Raw genomic sequence first — 21,033 nt, forward strand, 5'->3', positions numbered from 1 at the left:
ATTGTAAGTAATTGGCTTTGAGTAACCTGGTCTAGTGGAAGGTGTCCCTGCCCATGACAGGGCATTTGGAACTGATCTTTAAGGTCTCTAGCAACCCAAACCATTCTGTGATTCTACGATTCTGTGGCTTAGTCTGAAAGAAAAAACATCCAGCTGACATGTTGTGAGGGGAAGAAACAGCCACTTGGAGGATTTTTTTGAGTACGTGAGCCTATGATACTATCAGACCCCCAAACCAAACCTGTGATTAGTAATGACATACCTGGAAAAAGAAATTTAACATACTACCCTCTTCTCCTTAGCAGCCCAGTCTGCCAGGAGTCACTTGATAGCCATATGGTGCACCTATCACTACAACCAGCAGATCCAGATAACAGCCAGGGACTGGCTGGAGGGTGGGAAGCAGGCCTTTCCTGTCACTTGTAATCTCACATCCAGAGGCATCTTAAGTCCTTTCTAAACACGTTGATACTGCCTGAAATTCACCAAAAAAAACCACCCCAGCCTTTGTTTGTGTTAACAGGATGAGAAAGTGCAAGGCTTCCTGTTATGTGTGTGTGACAGCTATAGATAAGCAGAGACCTCTGGACAGGAAATCCGCCCAACTTCTGCAGTGTGACTTGCCTGAAGCTTAGGAGCTCTTTTTAGATTGAAGCACCAACAGAATGAGACGGTGCTGGCCAGAAAATGGGGGACACACTGGAGAAGAGCTCTGAGGAGCCTGAGATCTCTTTGGACAATGAGTGTTCAAAGAAAATGGAGGACTTGGTGGAAGTCTCAAGTGGCGAAAAGGTCAAGTTTGATGACACAGGTCTCTCTCTGGTGCTTCAGAATGGCCTGGAGAACCTTCGGCTTGAAAATTCCCTTACAGATGTCATCCTATGTGTGGACAGCAGGGAATTCTCCTGTCACCGAGTGGTCCTTGCTGCAGCAAGCAATTATTTCAGGTAAGACATGTAAGAAACAAACCAAATAAACTCTCTTTGCCTCTTAGGCTGGAATGGTAGCTCTCCAAGGAGTGTAAACGGGGTGCTAATCTCTGCACATTTGCAGTGAGTCTGTAATTCCTGATGCTTTTCAGCTCTTTTGGTTTTTTTTAAGTTGGAGGTTCAAATAAGGCAGGTGCCAAGCTGTGGATTTGCTGGAGTTCTGATATGAGCACTCAGCAAGGCTGCTGGAGGCGTGTAAAGAAATGCAGAGTGGTTGGCAGGCAAGTGGATAAGAAAGGGATGTTTTAAACCAAGTATCTGTAGCCCCTTGTGTTGTCCCTTTGCGACTCAGGCAAAGAGGAATATTCATTCTGATCATCTGGTATTTGTGTTAAGGGAGGAGTGGGTCTGTCAAAATTGATCATTTTTCTGATAATTTTTCTGTGGTAAAGATACATATTGCATGAAGTTGCTGAGGAGGAAAGAGAGGGCATTCTCCATCTGCCTTAGTGTGACCTCAAATCAATTGCAAAAGGAAATCTCTCCTTGAAAACAGTTCTACCATTTCACCCTCTTGAATTTTTAATTCTTTCAGTACTAAAATAACCTATCTGAGACTACTGACCGGCAAGAACAAAATTTACATGCACAGAGGAACTCAGTATCAGTTCTAACACAGATTTTCCATTGTCATTCAGACAATCACATTTGCATGGCTGGGATTTTTTTCTTTCTTTCTTTACTTTTTTTTTTTTTTTTTTTACTGCTAAAGTGGTCAGATGACTGAATAGCTACAGAGGAAACATGAGAAAAAAGAACCTGTGACCACTTGTGACACGAGCAGAAAGCTAATTTTAATGGAGTCTGGTAAGCTTTGCCAGTAGCGTCTAGAAGAGCAGTTCTGCTTCTATCTGCTTCTAATACAGATTGTGGCTGTGAATATGGAGATAAGTATTATTTCTACAGACAAATGATATACACACCACATATGTAAATATCTGCAACTGAAAGCAGAGATGCCTAAATATTCTGGACAGCACTGTGTCCAGAAAGGAGGGCAGATGCATAAATAAAATCAGAATTACCATAATGACCTTTTGACAAGAAAAGGATTCCACTCCAACTGTGAGGAAAGATGCTGCAATCAGAAGGGACTTCTTCCACAGTTTAAACCAGGCAACACAGTTTGCTACTAACTACTGTTGGTCAGTTTTCCACCAACCCTGTCCCTTTGAAGGAAGGGGGATACCTAGTGGAAGTCATTTCATCCCAAGGCAACTGCACATTGGCAGAGTCTTCCCCACTGCACGCTTGTGTTTGGCCTGTCTTCCCACAGTTGTGTAGATGTTGAGAGTTATTTATGTGTAGATGTGGTGTTGAGGGACATAGTTTAGAGATGGCAGTTCTGGCTTAACGTTTGGACTTCATGAACTTAAAGGTCTTTTCCAACCAAAACAATTCTTTGTTTGTGTTCTTTCACACCGCCTGTCTGTCAGTGCCTCTTGTCATGACTCTGGGTTACCTCCAGTCACATTTGGCAGAGGGTGGAGATCTTAGAACTGAAATTCCTGTGTGTTTGATGAAAATCTGCAGCTAGGCAGAGGAGAGATGATGGGACTGGGACCCTATGGTGCTCAGCACCGTGCCCGGGCCGGCCAACACATGCTGTGTCCAACCAAAGCACACAATGCTCTTGCTTGGTTGGGCACAGGCAGGCGGCACAGAGCTGAGTGTCCTGACAAGGAAAGCAAAATATGTTTGAGAAGAATAATTAGAGAGAATGGAGGACTCAGGAAGAGGAAGCTGAGGTTACTGTGAAGAGGGAAAGGAGGACACAAGTCTGCTGGGAACTGAGCTTCCTTAGTTCTGCTGCTCAAAGGTGGCTTGTTTCATATTGCCAAAATTGACTAGAAGCTGCAAGAGCTCCAAGAAAGAAGAAATTCTTAAATAATACTATTCCTGTGCTTTGAATGCCATTGCAAGGCCTCTGACACCTGTGCACAGGAGCAAAGCAGAGAGACCCTGTGAGTCATGGGCTTCATTCCCCTGCAAGAGCATGTTGCACAACCCCCTTCCTGAACATTGGGTGCTCTACTGCAAGCTACCCACAGCAACTGACTTAAACACAGCCCAAAAAAGTTAACAACTTCTGTCTTTCCTTCAGCATTGCTTGAGAATAGACAGACAGTACTTCTGACATGTTCTGCATCTACAGATGTAAAAACATCAACTCTCCATTTACCTAGATGAAGGTAACAAAGCATAGAAGAAAAACACGAATTGACCAAGGCGGAGCAGTAGTTCCTTTCTCCTGTGCTGCCAAAGGTAGTGGAAGAATGGGTCTGGGAGTGGCTGAAGCAATATTTTCCAGAGCATCCTCAAACTCCAGCATGTTTATTTGAACTCAGGTTCATAATGCCATGTACAAGGACTCTTTTTTTTTTCCTTTCCTCCTCCTTCTAAATTTACCCATTTTAAAGTATTTAAATTTGGCCCTGGGTGCTCAGGTGTGCATACCCTTCAGATGTGTATTTTTAGAGTAAATGTTTGTTCAAAGGCTTAGTTTAGAATTGCACAGGGACAAGAATGAGGGAAAGAGACAACAAAATTGGTAGACACAACTGACGTATTTAGAGCCCGAGAGAAAATAATCACACACCTCTCTGGGTAAATACAGAAAGGTTCAGAAGGAGCACGTTAATCCCCAGGAGAACTAGTAAGTTCTGTGTGGTGGTATGAGGGTGTGAATGAGGTCTACTCCATCTGAGCAGAAGGAAAACCACTACAGAAGCCAGCTCTGCTGGATAGTACTGCGCTATTCAGCCCTGCCACCTTCTAGAGACAAGTACTGGTGGGAGAGCACGGTGCTTTAGATGTGTGTTTTCTGCAGGCTGCAGTTATATTAGATGAATCCACACAGCCTGGAAGGCAAACTGTATCCTGGCCTCCATCAAGAGGAGTGTGGCTAGCAGAGATGTGATTCTTCCACTTTACTCTGCTCTTGTGAGACCCCACCTCAAATACTGCATCCAGTTCTTGTGTCCCTATCATAAAGAGGACACAGAGCTGTTGGAGCAAGTCCAGAGGAGTGCCACAAAAATGATCCAAGGGCTGGAACACCTCTGCTATCAGGACAGGCTGAGGGAGCTAGGGCTGTTCAGCCTAGAGAAGACTCTGAATGGACCTTATAGCTGCCTTCCAATACCTGAAGGAATCCTACAGGAAGGCTGGAGAGGGACTTGTCATAAGCTCTCACCTCCCCAACAAGGATGGCTAAATACAAAACTGGAGACACAAGTTTAAGAGATAAAAGGAACAAGAGCAGGCAACACCTGCATCCTACAATGGCCTATTTCTCATTCAGATGAAGCATGTGGCACCTATCAATCCCAGGGACAAGTGGGTACTGAGGACTGTTGTTTTCAGATGGCCACCTGCCTGCATGCCCCAGATGTACAACATCTGACACTGCCAAAAGGGAGAGAAGTAAAGGAGAATCTCAGTCTTGTGCTCTCTAAAGTCAGGAAGCATTTTGTCCTAATGCCTTTCAAATACTCTGATCTCACTGGCAGCAGAGACTGGACCACAGGGCAGAGCAGTGAATCAAAAACCTCTGACAGGCTGAGACAAGTGAACGGAAAATGAGAATTTTGGCTGATCATCTTTTCTGACAAGTAACTTCTCTGGCCAAGTTTCCTGATGAAAAGTTAGGCCTTTTAATCCAAAAGTGGATAACTGAGATGACTAATACCAATTTTCTTTTGCAATAAAATCTCTGCTGAGGCAAGGAACAGGTCGCTCTTAGCACAACAAGCAGCTGGTATCTTCCACCCATTTGCCATTCACCATGCCTAACTGCTTTGCAATAAAATCTGTTTACACCTTGCTTCCAGTATCATGCGTCAATCAGACAGCTTTATTCTGCCACTACTTTTACAAGAAAAGCGTGGCCTAAAACTTTGGACCTCTAACCACTTCCCAGGTTGCACTGTCCTGGCAACATCATACATGACTAATAAAGAAGGGCTTGGTATGCAGGGTAAAGAGCACTTCTAATTACACTGTACATCTGCACATGTTTTGCACCAACACAGTTACAAGTGCACTCATGTATCTCTAATCTGTTGAGCCAGATTCCAAGTGATGTGAAATCTGGCTCTCTGATTGCATGGAAGGAGACTGATTACTGTGTCCAGTTCTGGGCCCCTCAGTTTAGGAAGGACATCGAGACACTTGAACGTGTCCAGAGAAGGGCAACAAGGCTGGGGAGAGGCCTTGAGCACAAGCCCTGTGAGGAGAGGCTGAGGGAGCTGGGATTGTTTAGCCTGGAGAAGAGAAGGATCAGAGGTGACCTCATTGCCCTCTACAACTACCTGAAAGGTGGTTGTAGACAGGAGGGGGTTGGTCTCTTCTCCCAGGCAACCAGCACCAGAACAAGGGGACACAGTCTCAAGCTGTGCCAGGGGAGGTTTAGACTCGAGGTGAGGAAAAAGTTCTTCACTGAGCGAGTCGTTCGTCATTGGAATGTGCTGCCCAGGGAGGTGGTGGAGTCACCGTCCCTGGAGGTGTTCAAGAGGAGATTGGACGTGGCACTTGGTGCCATGGTCTAGTTGTGAGGTCTGTTGGAACAGGTTGGACTTGATGATCCTTGGGGTCTCTTCCAACCTTAGTTACTGTGATACTGTGAACTGATCAAACTTCTGAAAAAGTAGGACAAGCATCAGAAGAAATACAACCACTGGTGGAAAATGCAGATCACAACACAACGTGGATTTAAATGGCTCTTGGAGAAATTTCTAATCTATATCCCCCACAAAATATCTGATTAGTGCCAAATGTGTGTGTGGTGGTTGCCTTTCAAATGCAGTATTGTCCACCAAAGAAGAGGTGGTATCAACATGCATGAAATGACTGTGTTTTCTGGCTAACAGTAATTCTAATTCATTATTGTTCAATCACTTCTCTAGCCAAGAGGCACCAGGTCTACAGTCCTACCAGGAGTTCCCAAAATTTAGAGGAAAAGTCACCCTCTTAGAAGAAAATCCGTAAGCGATTCTCCCCTGGCCTATCCCTAGAATAAATGGTCAAAGACATGTTGGGAAGCTTAGAGGTGAGACTATCAGACATGTGGATCTGGCCGGGCCTTCAGGGTTCAGTGGAAGCAGTGTTCTGCAGCACAAGGGTATTGACCTTGCCAGGGCTTATAAAGTACATATCTAAGTGTTAATGAAGTGTGGAGATTGACAGCATCTTGGAGGTTTGGGCTGAATGAGCTGGGCCCGTACTGGAAACAGAAAGACTGGGAGTCTATAGGAGGCCAGCAAGTGAGGCATCACAACTGCTCTTGCAGCATCAGTCCGGACACAAGAGCACTACTCAGGGAAGGTCCTGCTGCCATGCAGCTTCAGGTCTACTGCAGAATCCATCTCTGGGGTATCTATCATGTGTGTACGCCTTATCAAACTCATGAGTGTAAGGTGTGAAAGCAACACAGTGATTTTTCTTGTTACTTTGCTACAGGACCAACTGTTGAAATCTATATAACCAAATGCTTTCAGAATGCCTCATCCTGGATGGGATGCAGAAAGAGATTGATGCCTTTTTTTTTTTCCAGGGCCATGTTCTGCAATGATTTAAGAGAGAAATATGAAGAGAAGATCATACTTAAAGGAGTTGATGCCGAAACCATGAATATACTCTTGGACTACACCTACACCAGCAAGATGCTCATCACAAAGCAAAATGTACAGAAAGTCTTGGAAGCTGCCAGTCTCTTCCAGGTACAGATAACTCAAACACACTGAACCCGTCTCGTTGCTCGGGCAACACTAAGCCTTACCCTGGTTGACACACTGCAAAATTCTCTGATTTCATGGGTTATGGGAGCTTTTTGCTTCATATTTACTTACATTGTGTTAAAAAATGTCAGTCACAGCCATCTATTGGAATGCTGTTGTGCTGGCCACAGCAAACAGCTGGGCATTGCCTCCAAAAGCTGCTCCCATGTGCCACCTGCCAGGAGGCAGGCTTGTGTTGCTGGGACAGTGCTCCACAAGATTCAGGTCAGTCTGTGAAAGCCAGTCATCCTCCAGCCCAAAAGAGTTAGTGGGCAGTGGCTGGCATGGCTGGCCAAAGCAGAAAACTAACCTCGTCTCTTCCGCTCTATTGCCTTGAGATAGAAGGTCACCAGCCAAAGTTACCATCCTCCTTTGTAGGACTCTTGATGGAAAGGGTTTTAGTCATGACCTATGATTTGTGGGGAAGTCAGACTCAAGCAGTGTTACTCAGCCTTTGTTTCATGGGATATTCACGTGTTCTATAAATCACCTGTGAGGTCTACCAAATTGTGGTGCCTGGAACCAAGCTGCAAATTGCCAACAAATTGCAACCAGCATAACCTGCCAAGTGCCAAGGTGTGTATGTGTGCCCAGGCCCAGGTGTGTATGTGTGCCCAGGCTTTTCATTAAGGAAGGAAAGAAGCAGCACCTGACTCCAAAATCATTGTGGTTAATCATGAACTTCAGATTCTTAAATCTTACACAGGAGGTTTTACTCTGCAATGAACCTGTGGCCTTTGGGGTAATGGGAGCTGGTGCTTGCTGTGGGGAAAGAAGGGAAAGTTATCACAGAGTGCTTCCCAAGGTAAGGTAGAAAAGGTTCTGTAGCTTTAATGGCACCTGGGGCACCTGCAGACCAACACTGCAAACAGGTAGCACTCAAAGCACTCTGGTTCATTTTCAGGACAATATTCTGCACCCTTCTTGTTTTCTTCTTTTTTCCTTAGGATCCTCCCTCAAGCACTTCTTTGTGAAACTATCAAAAGTATGAATTTACATTTTTCTCTTCCCTATTTTTCATTACAAACCCTGTCAGAGTAATGGTAAAATTGTGAGAATGCCCTAATCAAGAAAAGCAAATTACAAATCCCTACAAAACCAGGAATGTTTGACTAAAAGCAGCAATCCCAAGTCTTAATGCAGCAGCTTTAGGTACTACCAAAATTTATAAGGTCTCAAAGCCTCACAGGTGAGGTTTCTGGCTGAAAATGTGTTGTCTGTAAAAAACATTGACCCCAACTACCAGTCTTCTGCCAGCTTGTCTCTGTTATTTATGCAAAAGAACCAATAGAGACAGCTGAAAGAGTCAAATGCTTCATTTAAATATATCAACAAGTAAAAGATAAATTCTGCAATTTATTGTAACGTTTTTGTTTAGGAAACTCTTTCCTTTCCAATTAATGACGTGAGAAAACCAAATTCCAAATAGAACTTTTTTACCTGGCTAGCACAATTTCTGGCAGTGCCTCTCTTCAATATCTCAGACTTGACAAAGAACAAAGAAAAGTACTGACTTGCACAGTTCTAGATATTCCAGTGTAGATCAGATTCACAGAATGGTTTAGGTTGGAAGGGACCTTAAAGACCATCTAGTTCCAACTCCCTACCATGGGAAAGCACACCTTCCGCTAGAACAGGTTGCTCAAGGCCTTATCCAGCCTGGCCTCCAACATCTCCATGACCTCCCTGGGCAACCCATTCCATTATCTGACTGTAAAGAATTTCTAATATGCAGTCTAAATCTACCCTCCTCAAGATTCAAGCAATTCCCTCTCATCCTATCACTACAAGTTCTTGTAAAAAGTCCCTTTCCATCTTTGTTGTATCTTTCAGATACTGGAAGGCTGCTACAAGCTCTCCCCAGAGCCTTCTTTTCTCCAGGCTGAATACTCCACCTTTCTATAGAAACTACTTTTTAAAAGGTTTTACACAACTATCCTTCCCTTAGCTCTTTCCAGTAAATGTCGACCAAATGCAGCCAAAACTGGCTGCAGAATGAGATGGAAGGCTGTTCAGAGAGACAGAAGCCTGCAGTGTGCCTTGTGCACAGATTTCCTCCCAGGGGAAGCATGTGAAGGGTTTGAAGCAGGAGCTGCTGAACAGCTAAGCCTCACCCTGAAGTGACCTAGACAAACTTTTTTTCCACCTAGAGCACAGTTGCAACACAAGTTCAATAGCCACCTCCTCTGTCTGGGCTGGCAGCTGCCCAGCCACCATGCTCACAGGACTGGTGCCCACCCTGGAGGCTACCCAGTGCCCTCTGCCACCCACACTACAGTGGTTGGGCCATAGGCTGGTGAGAACATGGTTTGGGGATCTATTCCTAGACTTGTGGGTGACCTTGGCAAATCTCAGATACTACTTTTTTCCCCCAATCTAATTACTGCCAGCATTTAAAGGGCTAATGCTTAACCTGCCTCTGGTCTGTGGACTACCCATTGCTGGCAAAGTCTTTTCAGATCCTCAGGGAAATGCACTGGTGAATTCAAAATGTTAGCCTTGTCCTAGCCCAGAGCACAGGCAGAGCGAGCATGACAGGCACCAAGGGGCCACCAAGCTCTGTTAGATTACAATGGCAGCAACACGTTCTGAGACCTCTGGTACTCTTGTTCACCAGACAGTTGCATTTCTCTAAACTCTTGACCACATCTAAATGTGAAACAGGAACCAGGTAGTCTGTACACAGCGTCTGTGATTGATCAGCTAACAGTCTAAATGCGTCAACAAGACACCAACAGGTCTGGAAGGTTCTACCCTAATTACTGAGACAAATCTACATTAAAATGTTTAAAAACTTTCACTTCCTCTTTGCCCCTAAGTTACTGTTGTGCAACTTTCCCCAGTGGGACAGAATGAGTTAAAATGGTTTGGTTGCTGACGCTGAATGGAAAAAAGGACCCAAAAAGCACAGATGGAAATGCACAGCATCAGTTCTGACCCATCTTCGTGTGTGTTGCCATTCACACCACTCAGTGGCAAAAGCAAATGTAATAGTGATGTCCTGTCTGTGGCTGAAACTGCAGAGGTGATGGAAAGCTCAGGATGAAGCCCTGCAACTTACCAGTTCTGCCCAAAACTGGTTCCGGGTTCCCAGTTCCTGAGTACCCACCAGTGACCCAGCTCACAATGCAGTCCACAGCAAATGTCCCACAGACATCTGTGGTTCAAGATCTGCACATTTGTGACCCTCAGATGGAGGCTACTGTGCAGGAGAGTAGTTGTGATGCCCTATTGAATGCAAATATGGGAAGTTCTTTGATTAAGCAGACTCTGTGTGTAAAATGCACAGCTATGTTTCTTTGAACCAAAGGAAAACAGTGGTCACTAAAGTCTTCAAAGACCTCCTTCAAACAACCCTGGCTGTCAGGCAACATCAGCAATATGCTGATGGTCAACCTCCTCCTGCCACGTACCCCAGTACAGGACAGCATGCCCATACCTGCTGGGAGGGCTGCACTTTGGCCCAAACCTTCCAAGACCTCAGCCCTCACTTTTCACCACCCTTGCAAAGCCTCAGACATGATCAGAGTTTGGATGTTGGGAACATAAATGCAGACAGTGGAGCCACCTGCACTCCAAAACCAGACTCTCTTCTAGCTGATCTGAGCTAACAGGCAAGATGAAGCAGGGTAGCCACATATGAAGCCTGGAGACCTTATCTATGCTTTGTAACTCTGGTTGCCAGTGCTTTGAGACATCATAGTGGGAAAGGCAATGGTAGAAAACCCTTTACTTCTGTGAAATAAAATTCATGACTATCACAGGTCTTCTGTGTCCTGCACGAGGGAGAAGCAGCAATGTGGATGCAGAGGGAGAAAAAACAGTGGAAAGAAGACGTTTTCATTTCACACTGTGGATTCTGGGAGATACCTGGCCTCGTATGACTGATTTCTTGTCTCCCCAGCTCTGAGTTGTGCTGTGCATAGCTGGTTGTGGCCCAGCCCCAAAGCTCCATAGCTCTCCTGTGATACAGTCATACAAGTTATGTGCTTATATCTGCTTTCTCTCTCCCCAGTTCCTGCGCATGGTAGATGCTTGTGCCAGTTTTCTCACTGAAGCCCTCCAGCCAGAGAACTGTGTGGGCATCCTGAGGCTGGCTGATGCCCACTCTCTGCATAGCCTGAAACAACAAGTGCAGAACTACATTATCCAGAACTTCACCCAGGTCCTGAACTACGAGGAGTTCCTGGAGCTGCCAGCTGACATCCTCTGCAGCACGCTGAAGAGTGATGACCTCTATGTCACAGAAGAGGCGCAGGTGTTCGAAACTGTCATGAGCTGGGTTCGTTACAAGGAGTCAGAGAGGTTTCCTCTCCTGCCCTACGTGCTGGAGAATGTCCGGCTGCCCCTCTTGGACCCCTGGTACTTTGTAGAGACTGTTGAAGCTGATCAACTCATTAGACAGTGTCCAGATGTTTTTCCTTTGCTCCAGGAAGCAAGAATGTACCATCTGTCAGGCAACGAGGTAAGTGAAAAAGCAAGGTATTTGCTGCTCTCTTTTAAGCGTCTTGTGCTCTGATCAAAAATCCCATCAGAAAGAGCGGTACCATGAGACAGAAAAATGTACTCACACTGAAGTTTCACTGACTGGTGCTACTGAAAAGTCAAGGTGGGCCTCACCGTAGTTACCCTGCTGATTTAGAGAACTTAGATGCTTTTAGTAGGTTGTTTCAAAACAGAGCTTACAACTTCTTGCTCATGAACATCTGAGCTCGACCCTTCACACACACACTTGTGCAACTAAACAGGACACCAGGTGGCTTCCCTAGTACAAAGGCAAATAGTCTTAATCCTGGCACCTCACCCTCTTAGCTGTTATTTCAAACCTAACAAAGGAATAATGCTTCTTCCACTGAACTGTGCCACAATCTGTAATGACTCTTTCAAATCTGCACATGTAGCATCTCCATCTGTTACTTACGGGGGAAATATTTCAGAAAGAGAGAACCTCCCATCATGAAGATGGTCTCTTCCCAGAGGAGAGGTTTGCCTATCCTCCCCATTTGCAGGGGTCTCTACACCCAAAGAGGTAGGTTCATCCTGGCATCCATCTGAGTCCTGTCCTGCCTGCTGTGGACAGGTAGGCTGTGGTGGCTCTTCAGTTCTTCAATTGCCTGTCCTCTTTGGAAAGTTAGGTATCAGTTACATCTCCTGGCCCAAAAACACAGGGTAGAGGGGAGAGCAACCAGAGGTCAGATTTCACAACAGGAGCAATGCTATGCAAGTGTGTGAGAAAATGTGTGCACCTTCTCAGTTAGAGAGTCAGAGGGGGCCTCAGGAGCATGTTGTGGATCCACCACTAACAGTGGATGAGTCACTGTCAGCAGCGGGGAGACCAAGGGCTTTTTGTGCTGGTGACTGTGTAAGAGCACGCAGTGACCTGGGACAACACCAGCCAGTCTGGTAGGAACTCCTTGAGGAAGCTTTGCCCCATCCAGCAGTGCTGTCAGGTCCACTCAGGACAGATAAAGAGTGTTACTCAGGGCTGAACATTCATTACACTCATCTTCAAAGAGGCAGCCGTCAGGAGCTACCCTGCTGCCTCTCCTGCCGGGGGCTGACACCTGGCGATGGTGATAAGAGAGGTTAAAAACAGAATTCTGAACTCTGCCAACTTCTGGGACAGACTTTTTTAAAAATGTGCCTAACAATTTGCAAAACAATACAAAATTTATGTCTGTATAAAGGATAGATAAAGATAGATTAATTATGCCAATTTATAAACATTTAAAAGTAGAAAGAGAAAGAAAACTGCAAGCAAGATGCCTGCTGTCACAGCACTTAACCTGTGAGTCCACAGGCTGCTTCTCTGGGGCATGGAGAAGATAACAATTGCAGTTAACTGCAGACCTCTCCTGGGATACTATGAGTGTCTGCAAATTGGCTCATGCCCTGTGATACAGCATAAACAGAGTAACAACTTCATGTGCTCCATATTCCTTCCGCAAGGCATTTCTTCCATGATGAAAAATTAGGGTGATAGGGAAGCATAAAGGTTATTTCTTCTATCCTTCAGCACGGAGCCAGCATACCTAGAGTCTCTAGTGCACTCATTTCCACTTGCTTGCAAGTATTTCCTCCAAGTGGAACACAAACTTCCAAACACCCTCTGCATTCTTTGCTCCTGGTGAGCATCTACCCAGGAAGTGACTTTTTGCATTGTCCCTGAAACAAAGACTTGATCGATAAACTGAGCCAACAGGCAGTAAATTAGAGCTAACCATGTTTCAGGGTCTGGTGCTGCCTTTAAGTAAATCTTCAAATTTTGGCTTAAAATTAAGGTTTCTAAAAAAAAGAAGTAAAACAACCCCCAGTTGAAAATTGTTATCCCTTTGACACTTTAACATATCTCTTCAGGACAAATGATGAGTGTACCTTCTGCTAGCACTAACTGCAGTCTTGCTCTCTCCAATTCTAGCTCCCCAGGGCATATACAAACCTTGTGGGCCTCCAACCTTTCCCTCACTCTGTCAGCCCAAATAAAATCTGCCCTTTTCAGCTGCCTCACATGCATCCAAACTTGTCACTACTGCTCACCTTCATAGATCTTGGTCCTACCCTGGGAATTCCCAAGAGGATCTGAAAGGATCCTAGCAGGTAGACAAACCTAAGTCCAGCATTGGAGAAATCCTGCTGAAAGAAGCCTACAGTAACCTCTACTGAGTGCTTCTAGGATGCTTTCCAAGCTTTTGTCTTAGAGAGCATTTGATAATTGTTTCAGTTAATGTAAGTCAGTTGTGGTCTGCAAAACAGGTAATTAGATAAAAGGTCACCAGACCTTTTTGTAATGGTTGGTGTAAGTGCCCTGTGTGCTCACTCTGTCTTGCTTGCATTTAGATTATTACAGAAAGAACCAAGCCCAGGATGCACGAGTTCCAGTCTGAGGTGTTTATGATCATAGGGGGCTGTACAAAAGATGAGAAGTTTGTAGCAGAAGTGACTTGCCTGGATCCTTTGAGGCGAAGCCGCCTGGAAGTAGCAAAATTACCAATCACAGAGCAGGAGACGGAGAATGAGAATAAAAAATGGGTGGAGTTTGCATGCACTACCCTAAAAAATGAAGTCTACATATCGGGTAAGGAACAAGACACTGGGAGTGGAAGAGGGGAGCAGAGGGTTCTCACAATTATTTCCAGCTTATCTCAAGAGCATGCTTCAGACAGCTTTAGGAGCATTCAGCACTGCAGAAATTCCTAATGCTTTGGCTTTGAACACACTCCAGAGAAGTGCTGGATGTGCGAGGGCTCTTCCGAGCCCTAGCTTTAGCACAGGATTCCTTTTCGAACAGTACTAACCTACATGCATGGCTACTTGTGTGCAGAACCCTAGACACTCAGGACATGATCTCAAATATAAAATGAAGAATAATCGATTCCTTTTGGGAATCCACATAGTTTTATTACCGCATTCCAATTGAAAGTTTATTAAATCTTTGTCCTGGGGTAAGAATGAGATTATTTCTTCCCTCGTTACAAATAAAGGAAGTTTTTCCTTTCAGCCCACCATGGGGTAGGTCTTTTACTCTGGCAGCAGGCTCTCTGTTAAAAGTCAGCTGTAGAGGGGAATCTAAGTCAAGCAGCCCAGCTAGGGAACATCCCTTACAGCTTCACACCCTTGAGCTGAGAGATCTCTTTTCCATTTGTCTTTAATCTCAACCTTTCCTCTTTTTCTAGGTCACAGTATTTTTGCTTTCTTTTATTCCTGGCTTCTTTTCTGGTGTCTCTTCTCTGCTTTTCGTTTATGCTCTATCCAGGCTGCCTCCAGGCCAGGCTAACACCCTGCTATAGTGAGTCTAAGATGGCTTTCTTCTTGCTGTTCTCCCAGTTCCTCCTTCTTCCTTCTCTGGCTAATTTCATATCTGTGAATCAATCTTTCCATTCCCTCTTAGCCTTTCTTCTGTCTCTCACCCAAATAAAAGGCTGAGTGGACCAAAGTCATTAGTGGTTTATTTTCAGTAAAAACAAATTATTAATGTCTCGATCCTGATGAAACATCTGTCTCCTCCCACATGTCCTTCTACTCTTGTTTTCTTTTAGCTCCTGTGACTTGGTTCTTTTCTAACTTGACTTGCATCTTTCCTAAGTCGATCTTCCCCCCCTCCCATGTGCTCATTTCCCTTGGTATCTTGGTACAATTTGGAGTCCTTCCTGCTCTTTTAGTAGTTGAACAATAGCAAAGTCCTTTGCACAAGGTTATGACTACTTTTAGCTCACCATTTCCCTGAACAGTTTAAGTGCTACGATTGCATGGACTGATGGAAACACTGCATTTGCAGTGTAACTAAAAACGGCAGGAATTATCACTCACCATTCTGTTACTTTTTAGTAATTTAGTTACAATTTTTTCCTCAAATTAGAAAGAACTGTGGTCTAGAGAGGGGGGAAAAAATAGCCAGAAACAAAATCAGCCTCCAGTTATCTCAAAAATATCTCCTTGCCCCAAGATGTGCAGCAAATCTACCCACCCGGTCCAGCTCAGGCTCCTACCAGAGTTTCAGCCTGTGCAGGAAACAGCGAGCTCCTGTAAAACAGAAATTTCAAGGGAGGGTCAGGGAACACCTGCAGTCTCTCAGCCCCATTGTAACCATGAATGCTGCATTCAGGCCCTTCAGCCATTTCAGCTATTTGAGTGCAAATAAAATTCAACACATACATGTGAAAAATACTGAGACAAAAGCATTACAAACGACTCTTTCTAGCATGCTAATTATCTCCTATTCAATCTGCTATTTGGCCCAGAGATGAGCCCCATCAGTTTGCAGTGATCTGGCTGCAGTACAGAATACCAATGAAGGCAGACACTTTCTCAATGGAATATGAATTCTCTTTTCAGTATATTCACCAGTGAAGCAAATGTTTAATCAGCTTGCAGATGATGGTAAAAGCTACTCAGTCTGAAAATGTGGTTTCAGGCTTAACTAGATCTATTCAGATTGCAGTTACACCAAAAATGATATGCAAACAAAAATGCTCGTTTAAAACACTGCTCTCTGCTTCAGTGTGAGTAAAAGATTCACTTGCAAGTCAGCTCTAGAATGAGATTGCAGGGTCCAGTTCTGACCTTCAATCTATAAATATGAAGCAAATCCAAGTCAGTAAAGAAAGAGACCAGAAGGAGAGGTACAAAAATGAGATCCCAGCCATATGGTCCCAAGGATGAAGGGTAAAACTTCTAACATGTTATGCAGGAAGGATAGGAGTTCAGAGTCGAGTATTTGGTTTCACAACATAAACCACTAAGCTTAGCTGATTGGATCTACCCTGCACAAACTGGGAGTTCCCCAGTGCAGGCCTGTCTTCAGGGGATTTGGCACAACCAGGTGCAGCTTCCTCCACTCTCTTATTTAAATCACATTTCTTCATTTGTGACTTCACATCATTCTGCAAAGCCCTGGTGGTGCACAAAAATCTCTGCATATCACCATACTGTGTGTGGTTTGTCATTCATTGGCATTACAATGACAGTGGTTGTGGTCTGGTTAAGTGAGGAACTGAATATACTGAATATTTGATTGTGGAAATTGTTCAGAGTTTCCTTCACTATTAAATAAGTTAAGTAAGTTAAATGAACTTTTCTTCTGGTGTAACAGGCCATCGGTGTAGGTAATTAAGTAGCTAACACGAAGTACCAATGACTTATTTTCTCTTGTGAGAGAACACTTTGAAATTTAAACATATTGGAGATTCTGAGTAAACACAAGCTATTCTGTGATATTTACAGGTGGCAAAGAAACAAAGCACGATGTCTGGAAATACAACGCCTCCATCAACAAATGGATACAAATTGAATACCTAAATATTGGGCGATGGAGGCATAAAATGGCTGTGCTGGGTGGCAAGGTATATGTCATCGGTGGGTTTGATGGCATGCAGAGAATCAACAGCATGGAAGCATATGACCCTTTTCATAACTGTTGGTCAGAGGTAAGGTGCTGCATCACATAACATTTTAGTCACATGGATCATTTTAACCAGAAAATGCTACGGCTTTGAATTGTAAAAATGAATGTGACAGGATCTGGTAACAATTCTTCTAAGTGTTTCTGGTCTGCAAAAACTCTCCATAATTTCTACAGAAATGCATATCCTTCAGAAAGTAAAAATCAGAGGATTGCCTACTAATCTTTGCCTGTGAAACATCTAGTTTCTTATTGGCTTTTGAAGCTAGTAGTCTACAGATCAGCAAGAACCATAATATACATGAACCATGAATCCCTGAAAATTTCAGAGTAAGAACCATTTAGCTGTTGGTTGTCTCAGGAGGGAATACATTTCCATGGTATTTCTTGAGTCTTGTGGGTGAGAAACTACTGCTGGGATACATAATATACAAATATATTAACCTGTGCATTACTACTGCATGGGTCATGCATTTAAGTTGAAAGGTTTCAAGATAAATAGGATGGAGGAAAAAAAACTTTCTACTTAACGGTACCTCAAACAATGAGAGGAGAGTATTAAGCAGACAGTCCATGAAAGTAATGAGATTAGGCATTATAATGGCAGGTGACCCCCCCCTAGTTTTTAGATGATACAAAGCAATGCAGAGGAATCTAACAATCACAGCTGCAAGTAGCAAAGTCAGTATGAACAAGTTTCTTGTGTGTGTCTTTTTTAATGTACATAAATATGGGAAGGAGATTTGGGGCATTTCTGTCATTTTCCAGCTTTTGAATTGTTGATGATGCAGTTTTAAGAACATTTGAACAGAACAAATCATTATTGAGAATTTTACAGTCTAAAGAAAAAGCTGAAATATACTTTTCCCATGTGCCCACAAATTGCATCTTCTGAACCCCGCTGATCATCTTGAAAGGGATGTCTAGACTGAAATTCAGCAGGCTCACATCACATAGGCAGCAGCCTGACAACTTCAGATGGTTGCTAACGATTTTTCGTGGTCACACAGGCTGCTCCCCTCATGGTCAATGTAAGCTCCTTTGCAGCAGCCAGCTACAAGAAGAAACTCTATGTGATTGGGGGAGGACCCAACGGGAAGCTGGCGACAGACAAGACTCAGTGCTATGACCCTGCGACCAACATGTGGAGCCTGAAAGCTTCCATGCCAGTAGAAGCCAAATGCATCAATGCAGCGAGTTTCCGTGATCACATTTATGTTGTGGGTAAGTGAAGCATCAATGGGCCTTCTTGTCTAGACAGAGCAGGCCCTGTTTCTGACTGTTAGTTTTACCCACAGACTCTATGGAGTATGTTCAAATGGTCAGATGACTCATATCATTGAGTTTAGTGAGGGATGAGAATCCAGCACATTCACAAACAGCAGTGAGGAGTCACCAAATCAGACTTTTTGTTAGTGTGGCAGGTATCTTGAAAAGCTGGAGCCAGCCCAGAGAGACAATTTAAAGCCATCCAAAAGCGGGCTCTTACTGGCAAAGGCATGACCTCATAGTTATATCATGTCCCCCGCTCATTACACAACCCACTGCACTGATGTAGGGATATGAGCAATAGGAGCAAATCATGGAAGCAAAGCAACTGATACCAAAGTCCCAGATCTCTTCTCTAGGTCACACGGGGGGTTAATTCAGTCAATTGCCAGAACTGGAAACAAAGCTAAAAGAGCAAGAATTTAATGGTGGTGAGTTGAACTGGGAGGAAGGAGGGATCCTGCATGCATCTCCAGATGGTGCTGGGAAAACCAAAAGAAGAACATTTGTTTCCAAAACAGGAACTCTAAGAAGTTTCCCATCCCTCTCTCAGCCTTGATGCATAAAGTTTCTCACTTGTAGTATAATCAATATGGTGCTGAGAGCTGGCACAGAGTGAGAGCATCTCCAAGTAATAAATGGTGTTCTGAAGGGAGAGTTACAATCTGCATGTCACATTGTATATCTGCATGTCAGATATACATACATATGTATGTATACATGTGTGCACTTCATGTATATGTAACTAACTCATGCTTCTCAGCACAGGAATGGACCTCATCTGTTTTGTACAGGATGACAGAAAGAGAAGACATAGCTGATAGGAGCTAGCTGATACAACTCCCAATAAAAACTGACTCAATACTCCAGATAATTTCATTCAGCATCTCTCAGGCAGGAACACTGACCAGTAAATCCACCATTTACCTATCTGAGAAACAAGTCTATTTCAATAGACTCGAAATCAGCCCCACCTGAAGTTCAGGAGATAAAAGAGCACTTGGTTACTTGCATCCAAAGCAATCAAATTATCAATGAATAACCAACCACCAGATGAATCACTGTAACTGACAACATCCATGTTTTCAGTCTGCTCCAACTGTGGAATACAACTTCTTAGTCACCTCACAATGACCTGATCACCCCTCAAGTACTAGACTAGTATTGTCAAAACCATCATTTATTATAACTGCAATAGATAAATGCCCACTTAACCAGCAGGTAGGTTCCCAGGCAATGTTGCACCTCATCAATAAGTCCATGGCTGCAAGGTTTTCCCAGCCCTATTCTACACAGCTGCTATAGAATACACATCCAGTCCCTGCAAGTTTCAGAATAAGAACTATTTAGCTGTTGGTAGTCTCAGGAGGAAATAGATTTCCACAGCCTTGAGTATTAAGGTATTGACCTTTTTGCAGGAGAAAAGGACCCTGCAAAATTGGAAAAGGTGCACTAAAGGTTTCAAGAATGACTTCAGACTTGGGAAACATGAAGGAACTGAAGGTCACTCTCTGTTTAGCACACCCATAAGAAGATAGTTCAGTGTGACAATCCTCTAAATGAGGAATTCACTTTTGAAAACAGACAGGTCCGAGTAGAAAGTGGTTTGATGGACACTGAAGTTAGTCAGTGAAAAAAGCCTTCTAACAGCAACAGCTTACCACGCCTAAGTCCTTTTAAACAAGATTGTTTTTTCCTGCAGTTGTGTCCTTAGCTGAAGCAGCAGGTATGAGAAAGGTCTGATGCTGGGTGCACTGTGGTCATACTGGCCTTAAATTCTCCAGACATATGAACAATAAGTGGCCTTCTGCAGACACAACTTTCAAAAGAATAAAGTATCCTGTGACCTTGGGTTTTTTTTAGCTTTGGGGCATAAATAATTCTTAAGAATGTCAGGAATGGAGCCTTGTTGAAGTGTGTGGTTTACTTACAATCTCTTGCAGGAATGGGCAGTGCAAACTGATATCCATTTCCTCCCCAGGTGGGGCAATGAAAGCACTCTACTCCTACAGCCCCCAGGAGGACACATGGTGCCTGGTGACTCAGTTTACCCACGAGAGAGCCAGTTGTGGGATTTCTCCTTGCAACAACAAGCTGTTTATAACTGGGGGACGAGATGAAAAGAACGAGGTCATTGCGACAGTGCTGTGCTGGGACCCTGAAACTCAGAAGCTGACAGAAGAGTGTGTCCTGCCGCGGGGGGTGTCTCACCACGGGAGCGTTACCCTCAGGAAGTCTTACACGCACATCCGTAGGATTGTGCCAGGGGCAGTTTCTGTCTGACTGTAGGAGAGCTGCAAATGAACCCAATACCTCTGTGCCCAGTGGCACAGTCTGTAGCAATGCTATTTGTTAGCTGCAGGGAGCAATGAATGGAATATCACCACTGGGGTCCTTCAGGGCGTATCTGTATATATGCTCAGTCCATGCATTTCCTCTGTACAGTATATCCTTAAATTATCTTAATTCCTTCCCCCCACAGAAAAACAAAGGAACCAGCTGTAGTTTACTGCTGTCAACACAATACCTCCAATCAGGCAAAGAAATGTGATGTGTAGGTGGGAAATTTACTTCCCAGCTCTAACTGCCCTGAAACATGCTTGAACTGGCTCAGCTTGGTCCTGACGTTTGCCCAACTATTTATTGTGCTAAGTTGGATTTGCAGCACCTACTAGAGAAAAAAAAGTATACAAAAAACCAAACCCCCAAAAACCAAACCACAATGCCTTTTGGAATGAAAGATTTGTAACTTCAGTGAAACATAACATTGTTTATTCCAAAGCTGTGCTTGTTTTTTGTTGGTTTGTTGGTTTTTTTTTTTACCCCAGTGGTTGGCACACTAGATTAAGTTAAAACTTGTTTGTTTGTTGGTTTGTTTGCTTGAAGACACTTTGATAGCTTTTGAGTTCTGCGTGACAGAAAATAAATCCATCTCAGTTTGCAAGCCTTGCTGTCACTCCCAAAAAAGAGACTGCACAGGCTGCAGGGATAAACAAATGCTAACCTGGTTCCACCGAACATTCATTGTAGCTGTTTTCTAATAAAGCTGACCAGAACTTAGTTTCCCTTTTGTTCCCTTCTGGTGTGGTTTACTGGTCTG

At 44.0% G+C, this 21,033-nt stretch overlaps 1 protein-coding gene across 2 annotated transcripts; it reads left to right on the top strand.

Annotated features, from left to right (window-relative positions):
• Nucleotides 1–661: 661 nt before the first annotated feature.
• On the top strand, nt 662–20,329 carry KLHL6 (kelch like family member 6). Of its 2 annotated transcripts, none has more exons than XM_009911365.2 (7): nt 662–947; nt 6,544–6,709; nt 10,782–11,231; nt 13,604–13,841; nt 16,487–16,689; nt 17,675–17,888; nt 19,915–20,329. In XM_009911365.2, the coding sequence occupies exons 1-7, from the start codon at nt 688–690 to the stop codon at nt 20,214–20,216; spliced, it is 1,833 nt and encodes a 610-aa protein (XP_009909667.1). In that variant the 5' UTR covers nt 662–687; the 3' UTR covers nt 20,217–20,329. The 2 variants fall into 2 exon arrangements, with proteins under 2 accessions (XP_009909667.1, XP_054022890.1); XM_054166915.1 differs by having other exon boundaries at nt 19,877–19,981.
• The last annotated feature ends 704 nt before the right edge of the window (nt 20,330–21,033 follow it).

This window comes from Dryobates pubescens, chromosome 13, assembly GCF_014839835.1.
Source record: "Dryobates pubescens isolate bDryPub1 chromosome 13, bDryPub1.pri, whole genome shotgun sequence".
In the NCBI taxonomy this organism is placed as follows: domain Eukaryota; kingdom Metazoa; phylum Chordata; class Aves; order Piciformes; family Picidae; genus Dryobates; species Dryobates pubescens.